The 22806-nt window shown below is 52.9% G+C and overlaps 1 protein-coding gene across 1 annotated transcript in view; it reads left to right on the top strand.

Annotated features, from left to right (window-relative positions):
* Positions 1–22806, top strand: part of LOC120403219 (integrin alpha-D-like) — a 40829-nt gene that overhangs the window by 9648 nt on the left and 8375 nt on the right. The window contains exons 2-20 of the mRNA XM_039534078.1: positions 2923–3059; positions 9829–9943; positions 10086–10189; positions 10412–10476; positions 11143–11257; positions 11716–11846; positions 12106–12251; positions 12711–12864; positions 14772–14922; positions 15433–15506; positions 15846–15975; positions 16131–16279; positions 17688–17828; positions 18127–18333; positions 18541–18671; positions 21183–21340; positions 21510–21664; positions 21832–21963; positions 22558–22631. Coding sequence (XP_039390012.1) covers positions 2923–3059; positions 9829–9943; positions 10086–10189; positions 10412–10476; positions 11143–11257; positions 11716–11846; positions 12106–12251; positions 12711–12864; positions 14772–14922; positions 15433–15506; positions 15846–15975; positions 16131–16279; positions 17688–17828; positions 18127–18333; positions 18541–18671; positions 21183–21340; positions 21510–21664; positions 21832–21963; positions 22558–22631 — 2469 coding nt within the window. The remainder of the gene's footprint in view (positions 1–2922; positions 3060–9828; positions 9944–10085; positions 10190–10411; positions 10477–11142; positions 11258–11715; positions 11847–12105; positions 12252–12710; positions 12865–14771; positions 14923–15432; positions 15507–15845; positions 15976–16130; positions 16280–17687; positions 17829–18126; positions 18334–18540; positions 18672–21182; positions 21341–21509; positions 21665–21831; positions 21964–22557; positions 22632–22806) is intronic.

Here is a 22806-nt window from a genome sequence, read left to right as displayed (position 1 = left end):
ACAAGCGATGACACAACTTCTCGCTGGTCTGAATTGCAGCCCAGAAGGTGACAACATCTTGTGCTTATTGACAAGTTACTTTCCCACCGATTAAGGTAGCTCTTGTCCTCTGGTTAGATCTTGCAGCTGTTGTCCGGTTCAAAAAGCTGGGATCCAACTGTCCTGAGACTGATGGAGTCTCTCCTCCATATTGGATAACCATTTGGACCATTTCATCTGCTTTTAGGCAGTCTCAGTCTCTAAGCTGGGTGGGGGAGGGGCTCTCTTCTGAGTGCTCTCCCGGGGTGTGTGTGTTTGTCTTTGGAATTCTCCAGCTTGCGTCTAGTCCAGATAGCAAACATCATCTGTTGCCACAGGTGTCCATTGTTCTCATGTTGCTTTTGGGTCCGCTCTCAGCCTCCCCCATCTCCAGTGGTGGGTTTTGCTCCCGGTAGATTGGGGACACAATAGCCGAGTTGTCCCATAGCTCTAAAATTGCTTCCTATACAAACATCTCACAACAATTGGTGAGTTCTTACCTTTCAGCAGAGACCCCCGCGACTCCTTTCGGTGAGATGTTCTTACATGGGACATCAGGGGCTTTGTCATATATATGCAACTATACCCCCCCACCACCACCACCACCAAAAAAAAAATGTGTCCTGATTTTTCACACTTGCTATCTGGTCACCCTAGGAGTAATATAGGTGCCTGGGTGTCTCTGTGTTACAGCTGTTCCAGAACCCCTGTCAGTCCCAGGCCAGGTGTCTCCTTTCCCTTCCTGGCTACAGAGTGTCCTCTGGGTCGGGCAGGGTCTCCTCTGAGGCCACTGCAGGTGGAACCATGCACGGAAATTCGGGGGCCAGAGCCACCAGGAACCATTTTCCTCCCAGCCCCCCAATACCCTAGCTCCTTTCCCGGGGCCTCCCACACCTGGTGTTCCAGCACTTCTTTCTTTGGGACTCCAGCACTGGGTAAATGGACCTCAGGGTGCTCCGGTCTGGGGAGTCCTGTGTTCCTACCTCTTTCTATGGCACTGTGATCCCTTAACCTGAAAACCCTGAAAACCCTCTGTAAAGCCTGCCCCTACTTTACAGAGCTGTCTCACCCAAACACCGGCTTTGTGTAAACGGGGCACTGTGTACATATAGATTTTAAGATCTGTCATGGTGTAGGGGAGGGGGGAATTGATCTCAGAAAGGTGTCGGTCCTGCACATCTTGCAAATCTACAGCCTAAAAAGGATGTGAAATTAATGTGTGAATTTCTCAGCTCAGCCCCCTCACTCTGACTCAAAGGCTGGGCATGAGGAAGCTGGGTTTTTAATGAGACTGAGGATGGATATGACTCGTGTGTGAGAGAGAGATGGGGAGAGCTAGAGAGACCCCAGTTAGCAATAGGTGTCTGTGGGTCCTCACTATAAACCTTATTTATCGTCCCCCATCCCTCTCCAAGCTGTCTCCTGCCCTGTCTTGAAACCACTTTGTGCCTCTCTCCCAGGTGAAAGTGGCTCCCTGTCATGCCGGGTGCTGCACGGAGCCTGGCTGAGAGCCGGGGACCCCCGTGGGGCTGGGATGCTGCATGGAGCCCGACTAAGGTCCAGGTCCAAACTATGTGGGTGCTGCGCAGACGCACAGAAAGAGACGACCCTTACCCTAAAGAACTCAGTCTAAGTAGACAGAGGAAGGCTTTTTATCCTTAGCTGGGGAAAACTGAGCCCCAGAGAGATTCAGTAACTTGTGCAATCTCATACAGGGAGTCTGTAGCAGAGCCAGGAGCAGGACCTAGGTTCCTGAGCAGGGCTGCCCAGAGCGGGGGATGGGGGGGGGCAAATGGGGCAATTTGCTCCAGGCCCCGGGCCCCACAGGGGCCCCCATGACAATATAGTATTCTATAGTATTGCAACTTTTTTTTATGGAAGCCCCCCCCCAAAAATTGCTTTGCCCCAGACCCCTGAATCCTCTGGGCGGCCCTGTTCCTGAGTTCAGTTTAATTCCTGAACCACAAGCAGCCTGTCTCTGTAGTGGGCTCGCTGGTCTGTCAAATTTAATTGAGACACAAGCATCAGAAATATGCAGCCTACAGTGGTCAGTAGAGGGTGGTGCTGTTTTTATAGGGGTATCAGGAAACACCATATAGGATTCTGGTGCAGGAAGAGAATTCTCTGTTGCTCTAGGATGGACCCCAAAACGCCCACAGGACAGTGACCCTTCCCCATTCAGGCTGGCAGGATCTGTGTCCTGCTCTTCAGACACCATGTGCCCAGGTTAGGATTGTATCTTTGATGGATGCTCTGAGACAATGTAGACAGCCCCATGCACAGGAAAAGATGGGTTTGAATAGTGCCTGAGCCAGATGTTTTCCCTGCACATTTCCTGCTTTGGGGGATTTCCCCCAATACTGTGTCCCACCCCAAAGGTGGCTGAACGAGCTCCAGGGGAGGGATCCCTGTACAAATGCTCAGCCTGGAAAGCACATTGTTGTTGTTGTTGTTGTTGTGCGGGTTTAGGGGCACTAGGAAATGCATGCGGGTCCCATTGTGTGTTTTTTGAATGGGGAACAGGGTCCTTGCTCTGTGTGTGGTTTTTCCACTTCCCCTTCTGCCATGGCTGGTGCTGGATCACATGTCACAGTATTTTCCCCAAGAATTAAAATTAGAGGGGTGTTTCAATTTACAAAGGATGGGGATGGGAAATGACTAAATTAACAACACCGCATATAATGCATTGACTACTGATGGGGGTGGGGCAGGCCATGGGGAGTTCAGGGTGTATGTGGTTGGTCTTTTTTATCTGCTTTTTCATCTGTCTCCACGTAGCTGCCTACATGTCTGACTAGCTGGGTGTCTCGGTGTAGTTGACTTTTTGTTTTCTCCATTCTGCTCCCTCCCTATAACATCCCTGAGTCCCCTCTCCACCCCCATCAGTGTTTCCTCTCTTTTCAGGTATCACTTCTCTTTCCTCCGCATTCTGTTGCCTCCTCTCCAGGCAGCGTCCTTGAACCTCTCACTCCCTGCTCCACACACACCCCTCACCCAGCACAGGATGGACCCCCTGCCTCTGCTCCTCTACCTGTGCGCAGGTAAGTGCCAGCCAGAGGGACTGGGAAATGCTGGGCTCCTCCACATGGGTGCCCAGCGAGTACCCCTCTGGCAGGGGGATGGGAGCAGCTGGATGGTCAGGACTCCTGGGTCCTATTTCTGGCTGGCTCTGGGGGAGGGGGTGGAGTGGGGTATGGTGGGTTACAACGGGGCACCTGTGCATCAGGACTCCTCCTGGGTTCTCTCCCCAGATCTGGGAGGGGAATGGGGCTCTTGTGGCTTAGAGGAGGGACTGGGGGGGGCTGATCATCAGGACTCCTGGGTTCGGTTCCTTCTGTGTTCTATTCCCCCAGGCTCTCTGGGATGGGAGAAGGTCACAGATGTGACTCCCTTTCTCTGTGGGATATGTGTGCCCGGTAGGATGTGGGGGAGGGTCCGGCAGGTGTGATGTGGATGCAGTGTTTGCAATTGCTCAGTTCTGCTGTAAAACCACAGCCGCTTCCCCCTGCTTCAATGCTACATCTCTTTTGTCTGGGAGGCCTGGACCCATCAGGAAATGAAGAGGGGCTGACTTTGGGGTGGGAGGGGGAAGGGCTGGGCCTGGGAAGGGGGGACAGACTGGAAGATTGGGTCTGAAAAGGGATGAAGGGAAGAATGGGGGAGGCCACCTCAGCTCCTCACCCACCTTCAGCTCCTTTGTCCCCAAGCCCCACCCACCCAGCTCCACAATTCTGCACCCCACTTTGCCCCATATTTCCTCCTCCTACAGCTCTGGGGGAGGGGCCTTTACTACCTCCCAGGCCTGGAGGGGGCAGCTCCCAGGGGATTCTTGGGGAGAGATGGCCACGGTGTGCGTCAGGGATTCACTGTTGCCACTGATGGGCTGTTTGGTGTTTCTTTTATGACATGAGTTTCATGGGTCTCAGTTCTGGCTCCCCCGGCACAAGCTTACCAGGCGACCCTGCATTAACTGATAGACTCAGCAGAGAGACCGAGAACTGCCTGGGCCAAGGAGCTCCCAGGGAGATGCTGCAGCCAATCCTTGGGTGCATAAGAAGGGGAAACTCGAGTAGGATCAGAGAGGTTATTTTACCTCTGTATTTGCCAGTGGTGCAAGTGCTGCTGGACTCCTGGGGCCAGTTCTGGTGCCCACAGTTGAAGAACGAGGTTGATAAATTGGAGAGGGCTCGGAGAACAGCCATGGGAATGATCAAAGCATTAGAAAACCTGCCTGATAGATTGAGCTCCTTGAATCTATCACTATGTAGATTAACAAAGCGATGGCCAAGGGGTGGTGATCTCAGTCTATAAGTACCTGCGTGGGGAACAAATATTTAATAGTGGGCTCTTCCGTCTAGCAGAGGAAGGTCTAACATGAGCCAATGGCTGGAAGCTGAAGCTAGGCAAATTCAGACTGGAAATGAGGTGTAACATTTCTAACACTGAGAATAATTAACCACTGGAACAATTTACCAGGGGTCATGGTGGATTCCCCGTCACGGGCAATTTTATATTAAGATTGGATCTTTTTCTAAATGTTCCAGTCTAGTTCAACCAGGAATTAATTCAGAGAAGCTCTCTGGCTTGAGTTACACAGGAAGTCAGGCTAGATGAACATAGCGGTTTCTTCTGGCGTTCTATTCTGTGAAGGCTGATCTGCCCCTGTGACCTTACAGAAACTCCCCCTTCCCCCGTGAATCTGGGTCAGCAAGAGAGAAATCAAGGGCTTCATTCACCAGTGCTAAGCCCACTCCTTATATTTATTCTTCACATGAAAGTTTCTGCTGCTATGCAAATGAACGATTTGCATAAAATGGCCATCCAGAGCTAGACACAAGGGAAACTTGAATGAGCAGGTGGGTAGGGGCTCATTGTCAGGACTCCTGGGTTCTAGCCCCAGCTCTGGGAGGGGAGTGGGGTCTTGCGCTCACTCTCAGAAAGGTTTTGCAATGAACTTGCTGAGGCTACAGCTAATGATGAGAGGGTAATTAAGACTATTACCGTAGTGTGGTCAGGACATTCCAGATCAACTCCACATTTTCAGTGTGTCAGGGCTGGTGCAACCCATTAGGTGGTCACCCAGGGCGCTAACATTTGGGGGGCATCAACTGCGGCGGCTGGATCTTCGGCCGCCCCAGTCATCGGAGGTATTTCGGGGGCGGGACCTTCTGCCGCCTAGGGCACCAAAAAAGCTGGCGGCGTTCCTGGGTGGCGTATTGTTTAGAGGAAATAGAACAGTAGCGCTGGTTGTGACAAGCTGACATGCTCACAAGAGGACATGAAGGACACTTGGACCTGGAGAAATGTCAATGCAGAACCGGAGAGACACTGTACTGGCCACAAATGAGCAATGAGCTAGCGAAATTGTTAAAATGTGTGAAACAGGCCACCAATGCCAACCTAAACAGCGTAAAAGAGGCTATGTTAGTCAGCAATGAACAGTTAAGGGCCTGATCTAAAGTTGGTGTGGATCTATTTGCATACGCAGGTAAGGTCTCTGTTTTGACACTGGATTATAATTCTCATTCTCTGGAGGTTGTTTTATTAGCAAATACTACATGAAAAACCATGGTATAATGCTCATGAAATCCATATTTTGCAGGCATGGAATCTCTGAAGTTATTTGCCCAGCGCTGAGATGCAGCCACCTATGGGGTGGGGCCTGGGGGCTGTTTGTACAGGGATTCCCTCACCCGGCACTGAGATGTGGCCACTTGTTGGGTGTCTCAGGGAGGGGATGGGGGGAGGTGTGACTCTCTCTCCAGCGGGCACGTGGGCTTGGTAAGATGTGGGCTGGGGCTGCGGTTCGTGGGCAGGAAGTGGGCATGGTTGGCACGGTCCTGCTGTAAAGCTGCCACAGCTTCTTCCTGATTCAAAGTCACATCTCCGCTGCCTGTGAAGCTGGGACCTCTCAGGGCACGGGGGAGGTCACACGTTTTGGGGTCTGAGGAAAAGGATGAAAGATCTGAGGCTGGAATTGGGGAGTTTGAGGCACATTGGGAGACAGGTCCGAAAAAGGGATGAAGGAAAGATTGGGGGAGCCTGCCCCTTCCCTCTCAGCACCCGCTTTGTCCAGCCAGCCCCACAATTTTCCAACCTCACCCTCCAGCCCCACAATTCTATAACCCATCTTGCCCCACATCTGCTCCTTCTGCAAATCTGGAGGGTCTTTACCTCCTCCCAGCCTGGAGGAGGCCGCTCCAAGGGGACCCTCCATCCCAGGTCTGGGCTTGCAGGGTTGGAGAGAGGAGAAGGGCCAGGGCAGAGGAGAGCAGAGCCACCCTGAGAGGTTATTACATTCCCTACTGCTCTCCCACAATTCCTCTCAGACCTGCTTGCCCCCTGATTGGCTACCCTTCCCCAGGAGGTTAAAGATCAGAGAGGGGTTTCCCCACTCTCCCACTTCTCCCAGCCAGTCCCACGGATGGAGGTGGGGAGTTAGTTAGCTACCCAATGCATTAGGGATTCAGTGTTGCTATCCACTGCCTGTTTCTTGTGTGACATGAATTTGGTGGGTCTCAGCTTCGGTTCCCACAACACAAATTTTACCAATGTGATGCTGTGGCCAAAAGGGCTATTGAGATCCCTGTATGCATGAACAGGGGAATCTCGAGCAGGAATTGAGAGGTTACAGTAGAACATCAGAGTTACAAACTGACCAGTTAACCACACACTTCATTTGAACCAGAAGTACGCACCCAGGCAGCAGCAGAGATAAAAAAAAATCATGCAGTACGGTGCTGTGCTAAAAGTAAACTTCTAAAAATATAAAGAGGAAGCTGCATTTTTCTTCTGCATAGTAAAGTTTCAAAGTTATACTAAGTCAATGTTCAGTTGTAAACTTTTGAAAGAACAACTATGATGTTTTGTTTGAGTTACGAACATTTCAGAGTTACAAACAACCTCCATTCCAGGGGTGTTCATAACTCTGAGGTTCTATTGCATTTTACCTCTGTATTTGGCTCTGCTGTAACAGCTGCTGCAATAGTGAGTCCAGTTCTGGTAACCACAGTTCATGAAGGATGTTGATAAATTGGAGAGGGGTCAGAGAAGAACCACAAGATTAAGGAAAGTGTTGCCGGCTCAAACGGCCCGAGGAGGAGCAACAGCGGGGGTTCATTGCCCGGTGTGCGTCGCACTAATTAACACACCAGGGTGGAGAAGCAAACCAAGTTTATTTGAGCCCAAATAAGGTGCCAGGGAGAAAAAGCATTCTCAAATCCTGCACACCCGCGCGCAGGCGGGGTCCCAGCATTTATACCCTAAGCTATTTGTGTAAGCCTTTTGTTTGGTTTTCCCCCTCACCCCTCCCTTCCCAACAGCAGTTACTTTAAACATTACATTTCAGCGTGTTAGAAAAGTTCCCATTCGCATATTTATCTATGGCCTTCACAGCACAGACGCATGCAGATTTTCCTCCCCCTTCTCCCCCTCCTCCCCGCCGCTTTTTGCTGTTTCAAACTGTCCTGCAGCTGTAAGCTAAGACAGCTGACAGTTACACATTTTGCTTGCTGTTTGTTTAGCATCTTAGGCTGGTTAAAGTTCACAGCATGGAAGAACTTTGGTTCACTCAGGCCCAAAGTCACAACTTTGGTTTATTTAGGCCTAGGGACACCAACAATTGGATTGGAAAACCTGCACAAGGAGCTCAATCTAGTTAAGGGGTGGCTTGACCCAAGTCTATGAGCACTTATGAGGAGGACAAATATTTAATAATGGTCTCTTCAATCTAGCAGATAAAGGGCTAACACGATCCAATGGCTGAAAGTTGATGCTAGACAAACAAAGGCCGTGTCTACACTAGTGAGCGTACATCAGCACAGCCGTACCAATGCAGCTGCACCGATGTAAGATCACTCGTGTAGCTACTCTATACCTACAGGGACGAGCTCTCCGGTCAATGTAATTAAACAACCTCAATGAGTGGTGGTTGTTCTGTCGGTGGGAGAAGCTCTTCTGACGACATAGCGTTCTGCACATTGCCACTTGTGCCAGAAAAACTTATGTCACTCAGGAGGGTGGTTTTTTCACACCCCTGAGTGACATAAGTTTTGCCACCGTAAGTGGTAGTGCGGACCTGGCCTGTGACTGCAAATAAAGCCAAAATTTTTAACAGGAAGCTGTGACAAAGTTCCTCCTCTACTTTGGTGGGTCCTGCACTTATTGGCAGATTTGCTCACCTCAGTGATCTTCCTCACAGTCTAGGTCAACTCCTCCTGTGTCTGATCAGGAGTTGGGAGGTTTGGGGGGAACCCGGGCCCGCCCTCTACTCCAGGTTCCAGCCCAGGGCCCTGTGGATTACAGCTGTCTATAGTGCCTCCTGTAACAGCTGCATGACAGCTAAAACTCCCTGGGCTACTTCCCCATGGCCTCCTCCAAACACCTTCTTTATCCTCACCACAGGATCTTCCTCCTGGTGTCTGATAACACTTGTACTCCTTAGTCCTCCAGCAGCTACACCCTCTCACTCTCAGCTCCTTGTGCCTCTTTCTCACAGCTCCTCACACACACTTCCTCTCCTCTGGCTCCCCGCTCCCTGACTGGAGTGAGCTCCTTTTTAAATCCAGGTGCCCTGATTAGCCTGCCTTGATTGGCTGCAGGTGATCTAATCAGCCTCTCTGCCTTAATTGGTCTAGCAGGTTCCTGATTACTCTAGTGCAGCCCCTGCTCTGGTCACTCAGGGAACAGAAAACTACTCATCCAGTGACCAGTGTTTTTGTCCTCTACCAGACTCCTGTACCCCACTGGTTTGGGTCTGTCACAAAGCGTAATTCACCATTGGCACAGTTTGCCAAGAGTTGTGGTGGATTCTCCATCACTGGAAATTTTAAATCATGACTGGACATTTTTCTGGAAGATCTGCCATAGTTCAATCAGGAATTAATACAGGGAAGTTCTCTGGCCTGTGTTAACCAGGAGGTCAGACTAGTTGATCACAATGGTCCCTCCTGGCCTTGGTATCTTTGAGTCCATGAAGTCTGATCTACCCCTTCTCCCCCTACAGGAAGTGCACCCGCTACGGATCAGCGTCAGGAAAGCTGATGGAGATAAATCTAGGGCAGGGGTGGCCAACCTGTGTCTCTAGAGCCACATGTGGCTCTTCAGAAATTAATATGCAGCAACTTGTATAGGCACCGACTCCGGGGCTGGAGCTACAGGTGCCAAACTTACAATGTGCTGGGAGGTGCTCACTGCTCAACCCCTGGCTCTGCCACAGTCCCTGCCCCCTCCCCTGAGCCTGCTGTGCCCTCGTTCCCCCTCCCCGTCCCCCTAGAGCCTCCTGCATGCCACGAAACAGCTGATCGGGAGGTGCTGGGTGGGAGAGGGAAACACTGATCGGTGGGGCTGCTGGTTGGTGGGAGGTGCTGGGAGTGGGCGGGGGAACTGATGTGGGGGTGCTGATGTATTACTGTGGCTCTTTGGCAATGTACATTGGTAAATTCTGGCTTCTTCTCCGGCTCAGGTTGGCCACCCCTGATCTAGGGCTTCATTCACAAATGCTAGCTCCACTCATATTTATTTTTAAGTGGGAGTGTCTGGCACTATGCAAATGAATGTGGGGAATGATTTGCATAATACAGCCCTTGAGGGCTAGGGAGCAGGTGGTGAGGAGCTGGGAGTCAGGACACCTGGGTTCTATCCCTGGACTTGGGAGAGAATTGGGATTTATAGAGTTAGAGTGGGCGAGGTGTGTGTGTGTGTGTGTGTGGAATTCAGTCATGTAGCCAGAAGGAGCTGGCCCCTCGGCCCCAGCCACTGGCCCGTTCTCCATAGGGGAAGCACTAACTGGTGACTGTTTAACCCCTGCAGTGCTGGCACCGAGCCGTGGATTCAGTGTGGATGTGGAGGGACCCATCACCTTCCATGAGGCAGCAGCAGGGTTCGGGCAGAGCGTGGTGCAGTTCGGGAGAGCCAGTGCTGGGGGGTAAGGGCCGAACATGGGCTCAGGGTCCCACATGACTTGTGCCCAGTGCTGAGGGCCTTGTCTGGCTGGGCTGCCCCTCGTAGGACCCACTCCCCTGGGTGTGACGGGGCATCCCCTGAGCCCCTCTCCTCTCTCCCCGCAGGCTGATCGTTGGGGCCCCGCTGCAGATGGGAGGCGTGAATGAAACCGGCAAAGTCTACAAGTGTGACCTGGGCTCCAGCCGCTGCCAGGAGATCCCCATCCAGAGTAGGGGCACCCTGGGTTGTGGGGCGCTGCAATAGGATTGGGGTGGGAGCCAGGACTCCTGGGCTCTGTCCCCATCTGTGGGATGGAGTGGAGTCCAGTGGGGAGGGGTCTAGTGGTTATATAGGGGGGAGCTGGGAACCAGGAATCCTTGGTTCTATCCTCTGCTCTGGGATGGGAATGGAGTTTATTTGCTCACCCTGGTCTGCATCTCTCCCCTCTCAGGGCCCCCCGATGCCATGAACATGTCCCTTGGTTTGTCTCTGGCTGCCCGAGGCTCCCAGTTCCTGGTAGGTACCACACCCAGGGGAGATGGGTGCTGGGACTGGGGTCTGACATTGGCTCCCTCATCATTCCAAGGGACAGCTCCCCCCCCCAAATCCCACTACTCATGGATGGTAGTAACTTGGCAGTGTCAGTGTGGCTGGTGGAATGGTGCAGAGGAGACAATTGGGTGATGTCCCCATGAATACACGATAACTGTGCAAGGGCTGTTGGTAACTCCTGTAACTGGGGGGGTGGGCACAAGGATGCATTGGGGAATGGTGGTAGCCAGGTATCCTCACTTTGGCTACAGTGACTGTGAGATGATGTTGTGAGGGACGGAGGCAACTGGCTGATGTTGCCATGGTGACAATGACTGGAAGGAAGCAGGAAGCTGAGCACTGTAACTGGGTTGTCGCCATGGTGACAGTGACTGTGTGTGAATGTAGCATGGTGTATGTCAACCGGGTGACATTGACATGGCATCAGTGACTGGGTGCTGCCATAGCAGAGAGCGTGGGAACCAGATGATGGCCCCATGTGGGTCCCGTCTGCCACAAGTGGGTCCCCTTCCCTGGCAGGGTCTTTCTCTGCATATCCATGGGGGGGCGGGCAGACCCTCGCTCTATCCCCCACCCTCAGTGCTCTGTTCAGAGGGGCACCTACTGACCCCATGCCTTCTCGTGCCCCAGGCATGTGGCCCCACAGTGCACCGGGCCTGCGGGAAGAACATGTACGTCAATGGCTACTGCTTCCTTCTGGACCAGAGCCTCCGGCAGCTCCAGTGCATCCCAGACACCCAACCAGGTGAGGTGTGACACAGGGGTGGGGTGGGGGACCTATTCTCTGGGGTCATGGATGAATACAAGGGCCATGGGTAGGTGGAGGGGAGATGGGTCTAGATGGGCCAATGGGTCTGATATGGGTTGGGATAGCAGTCTACGAGGGCCCATTGGTTTGATTCAGGATGTCAGTAGGAGCTGGGAGTCAGGACTCCTGGGTTCTGCCTCAGCTCTGGGATAGGGGTGGGGTGTCTTTTTTCCATTCCAGTGCATGTCATGCTCTACTCTCAGGACCCCTCAATGACAGGGATGGGATGATATTGCGACAGAGGGGCCCATTGGTCTGATCCAGGGTTGCAGGGAGCGGGCAGGATATCAGGTTAGATGGACCCATTGGTCTGGTCTAGCTCTTTCTACTGGGTTTTCTCCATGATTGTGGAGTTGAGTCAGGGGTCACACGTATTTCTTTCCTGTCCCCACCAGAGTGTCCCAAACATGTCACGGACATAGTGCTCCTCATTGACGGCTCGGGCAGCATCAGATCTCATGACTTTTCAAAGATGAAGACGTTTCTCTCTGAGATCATGAAGCGTTTCCTCAGCACCGACACGCAGGTAACAGGAAGAGGCTGAACCCTGGCTACTTACCCTGCCCCTCGCAGTCAGTGCTGATCCCAATGCCCCAGTGTGGCGCTAGGGGGCACTGTGCTGCAGGGGGAACAGTAAAAGATTTTGCATCCAAAACCAGGAAAAAATTCCAACAGAACCAGCTACATCCCAACTGCCTCAACCCTTAACTGAGTCTGATTCTTGCTTTTCTTACCCTGCACCCCTTAGGTTCTTTTTCTCTCTTCTCCCCTGCCTCCCCTTGCAGTTCGCCCTCATGCAGTACTCCAATAAATTTGAATTGCACTTTGACTTCACGGAGTACAGGAGAAGTCGCGACCCCGATCGCCTTGTCCAGGGGGTTGAGCAGCTTCATGGAACGACGCGCACGGCCAGCGCCATCCGGAAAGTGGTGTAGGTGTTGCCTTTGTCCCGGTGCTGACTCCACAGGGAATGGGCTTCAAGGATATGGGAGCTAAGGGATAGGGACTCAGGACTCCTGGGTTCTATCCCGAGCTGTGGGAAGGGACTGGGGACTAGTGGTTAGAGCAGGGGGCTGGGTATCAGGACTCCTGGGCTCTGTCTCCACTCTGGGAGGTGGGTGGGCACCAGTAGGTTAGAGCGAGGAGGGAGATGCTGGGAGCAAGGACTCCTGGGGTTTATTGCCAGCTTTGAACTTCTGTTGCTGCGTGACTTTAAGCAAGTCACAGCCTTGCCGTGTGCCTCAGTTTCCTCACTGGTAAAATGCAGGCAATGACAATGACCTCCTTTGTAAAGGACTGTGAGATCTGTAATGCCAAAGCAGTGGACAAGCACTAGGTGTTATTGTGTATCAATAACCCTCCCATGCATTCCTCACTCCCCCTTTTCCAGGCAGGAGCTGTTCACCTCTGGGAGAGGTGCTCGGGATGAAGCCACCAAGGTTCTCATTGTGATCACAGATGGGGAGAAATACAAAGACCCGCTTTCTTATTCAGACGCCGTCCCCGAGGCTGAGAAAGCTGGAATCATCCGCTATGCCATTGGGGTGAGCCGTGGCTGTGTGGAGAACTAGTGTGGATCTGAGCCCATGTCCAGGTTCCCATCAGATAAAGGAGAAGAACTGACCCTGGGTTGTAGCTGGGTCAATCCGTGACATTGTAGGAGAGCTGGAGCTCCTCTGTTGTTCAGGTTGAGCAGAGCTTTCTAGTTAAAGGTTGGATTTTCTGCCTGCCCTAAGGTCCATGTGCTGACTCAGATTGCCATGAAATTTGGTATTCCTCGTGGGGACGCAGGTTAGGATTAGTGGTCCAAATTTGGGGTCACTTGAACAAGGGGTTCCTGAGATGCAGCCCCCCAGTTAAACAGCAAAATCACCCAATTCTAGTAGTTTTTTCTGCACACTCAAACAATGGTTCTGATGCTCCCCAAGCTGGTGTCAGTCACGTGACACGTATCTCCATGAAACTGCTGAGCCAAAGAGATTGAAATGAGCATCAGCAGGAAGATAAAAGGCAAATCTATGCAACAAACTTAAGTTGACTTAAGTTACATTGTGTCACAGCCATCACAGTAATTAAGAACATAACAACGGCCATACTGGGTCTGACCAAAGGTCCATCCAGCCCAGTATCCTGTCTGCCAACAGTGGCCAATGCCAGGTGCCCCAGAGGGAGTGAACCTAACAGGTAATGATCAAGTGATCTCTCTTCTGCCATCCATCTCCACCCTCTGACAAACAGAGGCTAGGGACACCATTCCTTACCCATCCTGGCTAATAGCCATTAATGGATTTAACCTCCATGAATTTATCCAGTTCTCTTTTAAACGCTGTTATAGTCCTGGCCTTCACAACGTCCTCAGGCAAGGAGTTCCACAGGATGACTGTGCGCTGTGTGAAGAATCATTTTTTCATGTCCACACTATCCTCCTCCCGTCAGCAATGCGTGTCCTCACCAGGAGCACTTGTACCGACTTAACTGTCAGTGTGGGTCATGGTGGGGCACTGAAAGCCAGCGCCCCCCAGGCGATATAAACAACACAGTGCCTATACAGACACTGCACCTACCTGTCTCCATTCAGCTAAGCACACCGGTGCTTACGGAAGTGGAGTTATGAAGTCGGTGTGGTGGACATGTTACATGGGTGGGAGCTACATTTTAGCAAGGCTGCTTACAGAGTTAGGTTGATGTAAGCCTTATATCAACAAACTTGTGTTTAGAGTCATAGATTCCCAGACCAGAAGGGACTTTTGCGTTGATCTAGTCTGAGCTCCCATGTAGCACAGGCCAGAGAACTGCCCCACATAATCCCTGTTAGAACCAGACCAGATCTTTTAGAAAACCAGCCAGTCTTGAGATAAAAATTGCCAGGGATCGAGAATCCACCACAGCCCGCGGGGAGCTGCTCCAATGGTTAATTACCCTCATGGTTAAACCTGACACCTTCTTTCCAGTCTGAATGGGTGTAAATTCTGCTTCCAGCCATTGGACCTTGTTTGACCTTTGTCTGCTGCTTACTCTGGGCCCAGCAACCAGGAGGTGCCTGACTCCACCGCTGAACCGACTGCACGCAACCCACCCAGACTAGCGCGGTGGTCCCAGCCCTTCACCCCTTGCCCTGAGGCGTCCCCCAGAGACAGTGCAGCACTCACCCCTCACTATGCCCTGGAGATTGAGTCATGCAGGGCCCCAGAGCGCTGACAATCCCCATGGCAAGGAGACCCTTGTCCCCACTGCTGATACAACTGACACAACTCGGTGTGGAAATGAGGCAGGCTCCATAACTCTAGGCTCCAGAGGCCCCCCACTCACCGGAGCGGCACATAGTGCTGGCTGAGCCGTGTCTCTCTTGGACCCAGCAGGGCTCAGGGCGGATAGATGTTGGTCCAGGGCTCTTGGCTGTGAGTGATGCCGATGCCCTGGTCTCCCCTGTACCTCCCTCTTCTCCATGAAGGTCGGACAGGCCTTCTCCAGTGATACTGCCCAACAGGAGCTCCATGTGATCGCCTCTGAGCCCACCAACGAGCACGTCTTCCGGGTGGACAGTTTCGACGCCCTCCAGGGCATCCAGAGCCAGCTGCAGGAGAAGATCTTTGCCATCGAAGGTACCAGGGCTGCCCTGGGGCTCTTGAAATGGGTTTTCAGGGCCGAGATGGGACAGGGAGCTGCAGGGAATCCAGAGCTCAGATAGGTCCCAAATATTCTCTTTCCCCATCTAACATGTATCCAAGAGTGCCGCCAGCTTTTTTGGTGCCCTAGGCAGCGGAAGGTCCCGCCCCCGAAATACTGACAACGACCGGGGCAGCCGAAGATCCGGCCGCTGCGGTCACTGCCCCCCAAATGTTAGCGCCCTAGGTCACCTAATGGGTTGCGCCGGCCCTGCATGTATCCATTAATCTATCTCCATAAATGCTCCTGATGCTTTTCTCATCTGGGGGCAGGGGACTGGCTGGCTCAAGGGGTTGAGAAATGGGATATGGGGCCTTTTCTCTAGAGGGTGCTGGATCCAATCCAGCCTCGAGGTGGGGAGAAGCGCTGGCTTAGGGAATGGGACATGAGGCCTTTACCATCTATGATGATCTCTCCCATGTCTGTCTGTCTGTCTCTGCCCCTAGGCACCCAGTCCCAGAGCGGCAGCTCCTTCCAGCTGGAGATGTCTCAGGAAGGATTCAGCTCCCTGCTGTCCCCTGTGAGTGAAGCCTGGCCCCAGTGTTTGTCCCACACTGCCATGCACTGGGCCCTTGACAGCACTTTCAAGCTAAGAAGGAGCTGGTTGGCTTAGTGCTTGCAGGGGGGACAACCCTTTACTATCCCACAGGGTGGAAACTAGGGGGGGGCTCTATGCTGCAGCTGGGGCCAGTAGGGGCCCAGTAGGGGGTGCTCACTCCCCTGGCTGTCAGCACCGACCCCAGTGTCACAGCACGTTGCTAGGGGGCGCTGTGCTGCAGGTTCTGGCCTTGTTTAGTAAATACAATCTGTGCTGTCTGTTTCCTGTAATCAGTCCCCTTTGCCGTGCGTGTCGGTTTAGGACGGGCCTGTGCTGGGAGCGGTGGGAGCCTATGACTGGTCCGGTGGGATATACCTGTACGGGAGCAGCAGGAAGCCGAGCTTCATCAACGTATCCAGAACCTCCACTGACATGAATGATGCTTACCTCGGTAAGAACAAACCCACCGAGCTTCCCTTACCTATTTAAATAGCCCCCGTGCCCCACCCCATAGGTGGCTGCATCTCAGTTCTGGGAAAGTTCTGTGCAGCACTGTTGTACGGCTGTTTCCCATCTCACCTCCCCACGTCTCTCTCTTCCTTTGAGGTTATTCGTCTCAGGTCATCACAGCCAATGGGCAGAGCAGCTACGTGGTCGGGGCCCCTCGCTACCAACACACCGGCAAAGTCTTCCTGTTCAGCCGAGATACCAAGGGCGGGGAATGGACACCCAGATCGGAGGTGTTGGGAGAGCAGGTATGGGGAGCACTACTGCTAATATGGAGTGTGGGTGTGTGTGAGAGAAGGAGAGGGCTGGAGGAAGCCTGTAAGATTTTGACATCATGTAATATTTGTGTTTGGCTTCACCTTCAGGAACGATTCCGTCAAAAAACCTCAGGCAGGGGATAAACTTGACTGGCTTAGAGAACTGCACCGCAGCTGACATTCAGCATCTCTCCAATATCCCCCTGCTGTTACCTTCGATTAGGGTCTAGATAGATCTCATGAGACGGATACAGACAGCTGCCCTGACTCACCAAGGGACTTAGATGTTGTGATGCTGCAGGGAGGCACCTACCCCTGCCAGCGATCCATGAAGAAGGGGAAAATAGGTGCTCTTCCACCTAGCCCACATGTCGGGCCTTATCCAGTAGGCATGCTCAGAGCCACCAAGATCATCACAAACCAGATGGAGGAGACGAGGGAGAGCCTTGTTTGAGTCCCTGCTTTGCCTGATGAGGAAAAAGGCTTTAACCAGGGCTCTGCCATCTCTCAGGGAGTGCCCTGACCATGGGGCCAAAGGGTGGTGGTTGTGATTTGCACACATTCTGCAGCCCAACTGATATTTAATTAATCAATCAAAGTGGAACAACTTTAACAAGAGAGACTGAGGGAGCCCACAGCTGAGGGGTTGGAGCACTGACCTTAGAAATAGCAGACCCCCTGTTCAACCCCTTCTCTGACCACACATACCAGATGGTGCCCTGCAGGTGGAGCAGCGCCTGTCTTCCCCCAGTTTGTGGATCATGCTGGGGTGTGATGTGCAATGGGCAACTGGCTGCTTAGAGTAAGACAGCAGTGCACATTCCCTGCCCTTGAGGCAGCAACATAAGATGCTTCTACTCCAAAAACTTACTCACCAAGTCAGGTTAGGCACCTATAGGGATGAGCAGCAGCAATGCAGAGGTCTTGTGGATCATAGTGTCACCTAAGTCTGGGGGTTAGGCACATAAGTACCTTTATGGATCTGGGCTAGAGAGACTTGGGAAAGGAAAATAACATCACTAGTGATATTAACAGTGTCTGAAAAGGATCACACTACACTAACAAAGTGAATTTCTCCAAGATCTAACTGCCTGTACATTCCAGCTGAACAGAGCTTATAACAGTGGCTCAGCCTGTGAATAAACTTTATTTGTGCTAGCACAACCTCTAAAAAGAATTGCATCACAACTAGCATTCAGCATCTCTCCAAGATCTAACTGCCTAAATGTTCAAGAATGCTTACAGCGATAGCGCCACCTGCTGTGCAGCAGGAGGCTAAGTCTAAGGATGGAATGTGCATTGGGACTGAATCCTTATCCCCATAGGGTGAGAAGGGTCCCAGTGGGAGAAAGAAGGAGGAAATGACTAAACTGAGGGGGTGACTTATCTGCCCCTCCAGGTCGGCTCGTATTTCGGGGGTACGCTGTGCACTGTGGACCTCGACAGAGATGGGAACACGGACCTGGTTCTAATTGGAGCCCCCATGTACTATACACCTCTGAATGGAGGACGGGTCTATATCTGCCTGATTAACTGGCCGGTAAGAAAGATGATGGAGCCAGGGGGAAGATGGATGGCCTGGGGTATCTTTTTTGCCTGCACTGCCATGGGGTTGTGATGCTGGGACTATTAGCATGGCAGTAGCAGGTGTGGTGTTCCAGGGAGCAGAGTGGGAGGATCATGAGGGGACGCTCCTCCCTGCTGGCCCCAATGCCCCAGAGCGGCACCAAGGGGCGCTGTGCTGCAGAGAGAGGGAAAAGGGGGTTAGTAGGGGGCACTCTCTGCTGGCTGTCAGTGCTAATCCTTTCCCCACGTGTCTCTTTGGATGGGGCCTTCAGGGGGCGATGTTGATGTGCACCAAGACACTGCAAGGACAGACGGGTCAGGCATTCGGGCACTTCGGGGCCAGCATGTCCGAAATCGGGGACATCAGCGGGGACGGATGGACGGACGTGGCCATCGGGGCCCCAATGGAGAATAACAATAGAGGGGCCTTGTACATCTTCCATGGGGAAAAGGGAGGCCTCAGTCCCCAGTACAGACAGGTGAGCCCAGCCCCAGTGTGGAGTGGTCACCACAGAGCCCTGAAGAGACATTGTGGGGCCCCACGGCCTCCTAGCGCCTATTAGCCTGGAGCTGCCACTTTCCCATTTCTTATCCTCCCCCATCCTTCACCTTCCGATGCCCCCTAGTGTCCATTATACAGTACAGCCTCCCCTTCCACACCCCTTACTGCTCTCTTTGCCCCACAGCACATCGAGGGGTCGCTGTTTCCCAGCAGGCTGCACTACTTTGGCCAGGCTGTCAGTGGCGGGACAGATCTGACAGGGGATGGGCTGCCAGACATCGCGGTGGGGGCACAAGGGCAGGTCCTGCTGCTGAGGTGAGTTACTCTGTCGTTGCACTGCTCCACATGGAAATCTCAGGCCTTGTCTACACTACAGAGCTTTTTTTAATAGAAGTTATGTCAGCGATCAAGAGACACTATAATTACTTCGCTATTGCATGTTCACACTACGCTCCTTATGTCAGCAGAGCACGTCCACACTTGGTGCTCTAGCATTGACAGTGAGAGTAGTGCACTGTGTGGGTACCTATCCCAGTGTGCATCTCACCACAGCCCCTCATGGATGCTAGCTCAGTGTCCCATGATACGTTATCTCCTGTCCCGGCATTCCATGGTATTCCGACCACTTTTAGTAGCATTTTTAACACTACCTGTTTACTCTGCACCCACCATCTCTGTGTGAAAGGATGGATCCCGCAATGCTTTCCACTGTTGTGAACACATCGCGGCTGGTCGTGCAATATATCATGAGCACCCAATCTGAACAGGAACCAGAGTTGCCTGACCTGCTGTGTGCCATGGAAAGAAGCAACACCAGATTACTTTTGGCATTCATGGAGCTGAACACGGTGAACCATCACTTTTGGGCTCAGGAAACAAGCACTGAATGGTAAGATCGCATCATTGTACAGGTCTGGGATGACGATCAGTGGCTGCAGAACTTTCAGATGCAGAAAGCCCCTTCTTGGAACTGTGTGTGGAGCTCATCCGAGCACTGTGGTGCAAGGAAACCAAAATGAGAGCAGCCCTCTCAGTGGAGAAGCGTGTGGCGATTGTTGTGTGAAAACTGGTGACTCCACACTGCTACCAGTCAGTCACAAATCAGTTTGGAGTTGGGAAGTTGATGTGGGTGCTGTGTTAACACAAGTGTGCAAGGTCATTAATCGCATCCTGCTATGAAGGACCGTCACTCTTGGCAATGTGTGTGAAATAATGGATGGCTTTGTGGACATGGGATTCGCAAAATTCAGCGGAGTACATATTTCAATTTTGGCCCTGGACCATCTTACGATGGAGTACATCAATAGAAAAGGGTACTTCTTCATGGTATTGCAGGCACTTGTTGATCACTGCAGGCATTTCACTGACATCGGGACAGGGTGGTCCAGGAAGGTGCATGACGCACGCATCTTGAGGAACACTGGTCTGTACAGAAAGCTGCAAGGAAGGACTTTCTTTCCACATCAGAAGATTCCAGCGGGGGATGTTGAAATGCCCATAGTGAAACCTAGGAGACCCTGCCTACCCATTAAAACCATGGCTCATGAAGCCTGACCCAGGAAAGCTAGACAGCAGCAAGGAGCACTTCAACAATAGTCTGAGCAGGTGTAGAATGACCCTGGAATGTGCTATGGCAGATTAAAAGTGCACTGGCGATGCCTTTATGGAAGGTTAGATCTTAGTAAGAAAAAGATTTCAATGGTCATAGCTGACTGCTGCACACTCCATAATCTTTGTGAGGCTAAGGGTTGGGATGGGCTCTCCTCACTCACGGAAGATGTGCTGTGACATTAGAGCAACCTTAGCAGCAAGACGCATTGTGTGCCCCTGAGGCTGCATTTCTCAATTAAGACTTAAAATATGCTGTTGCCCAAACAGGAGCATGGCCCTGTTGTGTGTGTGTGTGGGGGGGGGGGGGGTTGTGCGTGCATGTGAGTGCGCACCTCCTGCCCCAGGGACCTTACAGGCTAAGAAAGCAAGTGTCCCACAATGCCCTTCCTGATAGGGTGACCAGGTGTCTGATTTTTTTACCAGAACAATCGGTGGAAAAGGGACCTTGGAGGTTACAGTCAGCACCGCTGACCAGGCTGTTAAAAGTGCAGTCAGCAGTGCTGTGGCTCTAAGGCAGGCTAGTTCCTACCTCTCCTGGCTCGCACCAGAATTGGTCAGAAGATGTGGCCTCTAGGTGTGTGTGTGTGGGGGGGGGGTATTCTCCGAGTGCTGACTCTGCACTCCCCGGCCAATGGGAGCTGGGGGGGCAGTGCCTGTGGGCAAGAGCGGTGTGTGAAGCCTTCTGCCCCACCCATCTAGGGCCCGGACCTGCTGGCTGTTTCTGGGACGAGCATGGCAGTAGGACAGGCAGGAAGCCTGTCTTATCTCCCCCGCCCCACCACCACTACTGCACTAGGGCTGTATGTTCCATGGTTGTATGTTGTCAGCAAAAAAGGAGAGTTTTGTTGCCAAAAGTCACACTATAGTGTGTAAACCTCCACTGTTATGTGGACAAAAGCTGCTTTTTGTAGGAAAAAAACTCTATAGTGTAGACAAGGCCTGTGTGTGTGTGTGAGAGAGAGAGAGAGAGAGAGAGAGAGAGAGCGCGAGAGAGAGAGAGAGACTGCTGCCCCCTGCTGGAGAATGGCACAATGACAGCTCTGCTGCTCCCTTCTCTACCCCCCAGCATCTCCTCTAGCAGAGCTGCGTGTCCATAACCCATCTCCCTGGGGTGCTGTGAGCACATCCAGGCTGGGTGGGAGACTCTGGGGAGGGAGGGGGCCTGGCCCCATTGCAGGGAGCAGCTGGGTGATGGTTCTGTTCCCCCCATGGCAGGTCCCGGCCGGTGCTCAGAGTCAGGGTCTCCATCAACTTCCAGCCCCCCACGATCCCCACCTCGGCCTTCAACTGCCAGGGGAAGGAGCAGCTCAACATGGAGGCCAGCAGGGCAGAGGTCTGCTTCACCGTCACTAAGAGCACCATGGACAGCCTAGGTCAGACCAAACCCACCCCCTGCTCCCTTCCCCCCTGAGCCAGCTAGTCCCCTGCCCTGGGGATGGATTGGAGCCAGCGCCCCCTAGAGGGGAAAGGCCCCATGTCCCATTTCCCCTTGGGGTTCCCGCTCTCAGTCTCTCTCTGTCCCTTGTTTCCCCTCCCCCGTAGGCAACAGGATCTCCAGCACCATCCAGTACAGCCTGGCCCTGGACCCCGGGCGGACGAAGATCCGAGCCACCTTCTACTCCACCGGCCCCGTCCTGAGCAGGGAGCTGCAATTTGGCATCGAGACAAGATGTGAGACGTACCAGATAACGTTACCTGTGAGTGTGTGTGGGGGGTCCCAGCTCCTTCCTCTCCCACTGTGTCTGCCCCTCCGACCCTGCCCCTTACTCCCAAATCATCCAGAGAACAAACCAGTCTCTGGGTCCCACCCAGCGCCCACCCTCCTTACCCTTCAGGGGCCCAATGTGTCACTCTGTCTCCCCAGCTCTGCCCAGAGGACACCCTGACCCCCATCACCCTGCGTCTCAACTACACCCTGACGGGGGAGCCCATCGCTGCCACCAGCCGCCTCAGACCCATCCTGAGTGAGGACTCTGTGCCAGTGTCTGCAGGCTCGGTAAGGTGCCAGAGCCAGGCCCTGAGGTGGGTCTGCTGCAGGGATTGAACCAGTGACTGTGGGGGTTGAAAGCAAGAGTCTGGAAAATTCAGAATCAGCAGCAGCCTCCTAAACCCCTTTACACAGTGCAGTGACTAGAAGGCAACAGAAATGGATGCTGAGTTTGCCTTGACATCTCCCCTCCATGGGAACATTCCAACTTCTCCTCAAAGCTCCCAAAATTTTGGTCCAAAAAAAACAAATATTTTGGAGTAAGTGATTTTTTCTGAACAATTTTCAATATTTATTTTGGTCAGGGCCCCCTAGAGGGGAAAGGCCCCATGCCCTGTTCCCCATCCCCCAGTGAGCCAGCCAGTCCTCCAGCCATGGTACCACTAGATGTGTGAAACTGCTGCTGGGCAGAGGGTGAAGAGAAAGGGGGGGTGTATGTGTGGGGCAGGGCTGATGATGGGTTTAGCTGTGACCCAGTGCAGGGGACTGGGAAGTGCTGGGCTAACGGGAGGGTCCCTGAGTCCCTGCAGTATCACTCCAGCAGCTGGTGCTGCAGCCCCCTCCCCACCCACTCTGATTCTGCTCTCCTGCCTCTCCCCCCAGCTCCCGTTTCAGAAGGACTGTGGCACGGATGGCCGTTGCGATGACCAGTTAGAAATCTCCTTCAATTTCTCTGGGTAAATCACTGAGTCCTCCCCGCAAAACACCTACCATGGTGGGACGCATTCGGCTTGATGATGCCTCGGATCTTGAAGATCCAGCAGGAGACCTTGCCAGATTTCCAGTAGTGATGGATCCTGGGTGGGGGTGTGAAGGGTTGCCCCTCCCCACTCCAGGGTGCCACCTGATGTA

This window comes from Mauremys reevesii, linkage group 4, assembly GCF_016161935.1.
Source record: "Mauremys reevesii isolate NIE-2019 linkage group 4, ASM1616193v1, whole genome shotgun sequence".
Taxonomy (NCBI): domain Eukaryota; kingdom Metazoa; phylum Chordata; order Testudines; family Geoemydidae; genus Mauremys; species Mauremys reevesii.
This window is presented reverse-complemented; position numbering and strand designations above follow the sequence as displayed.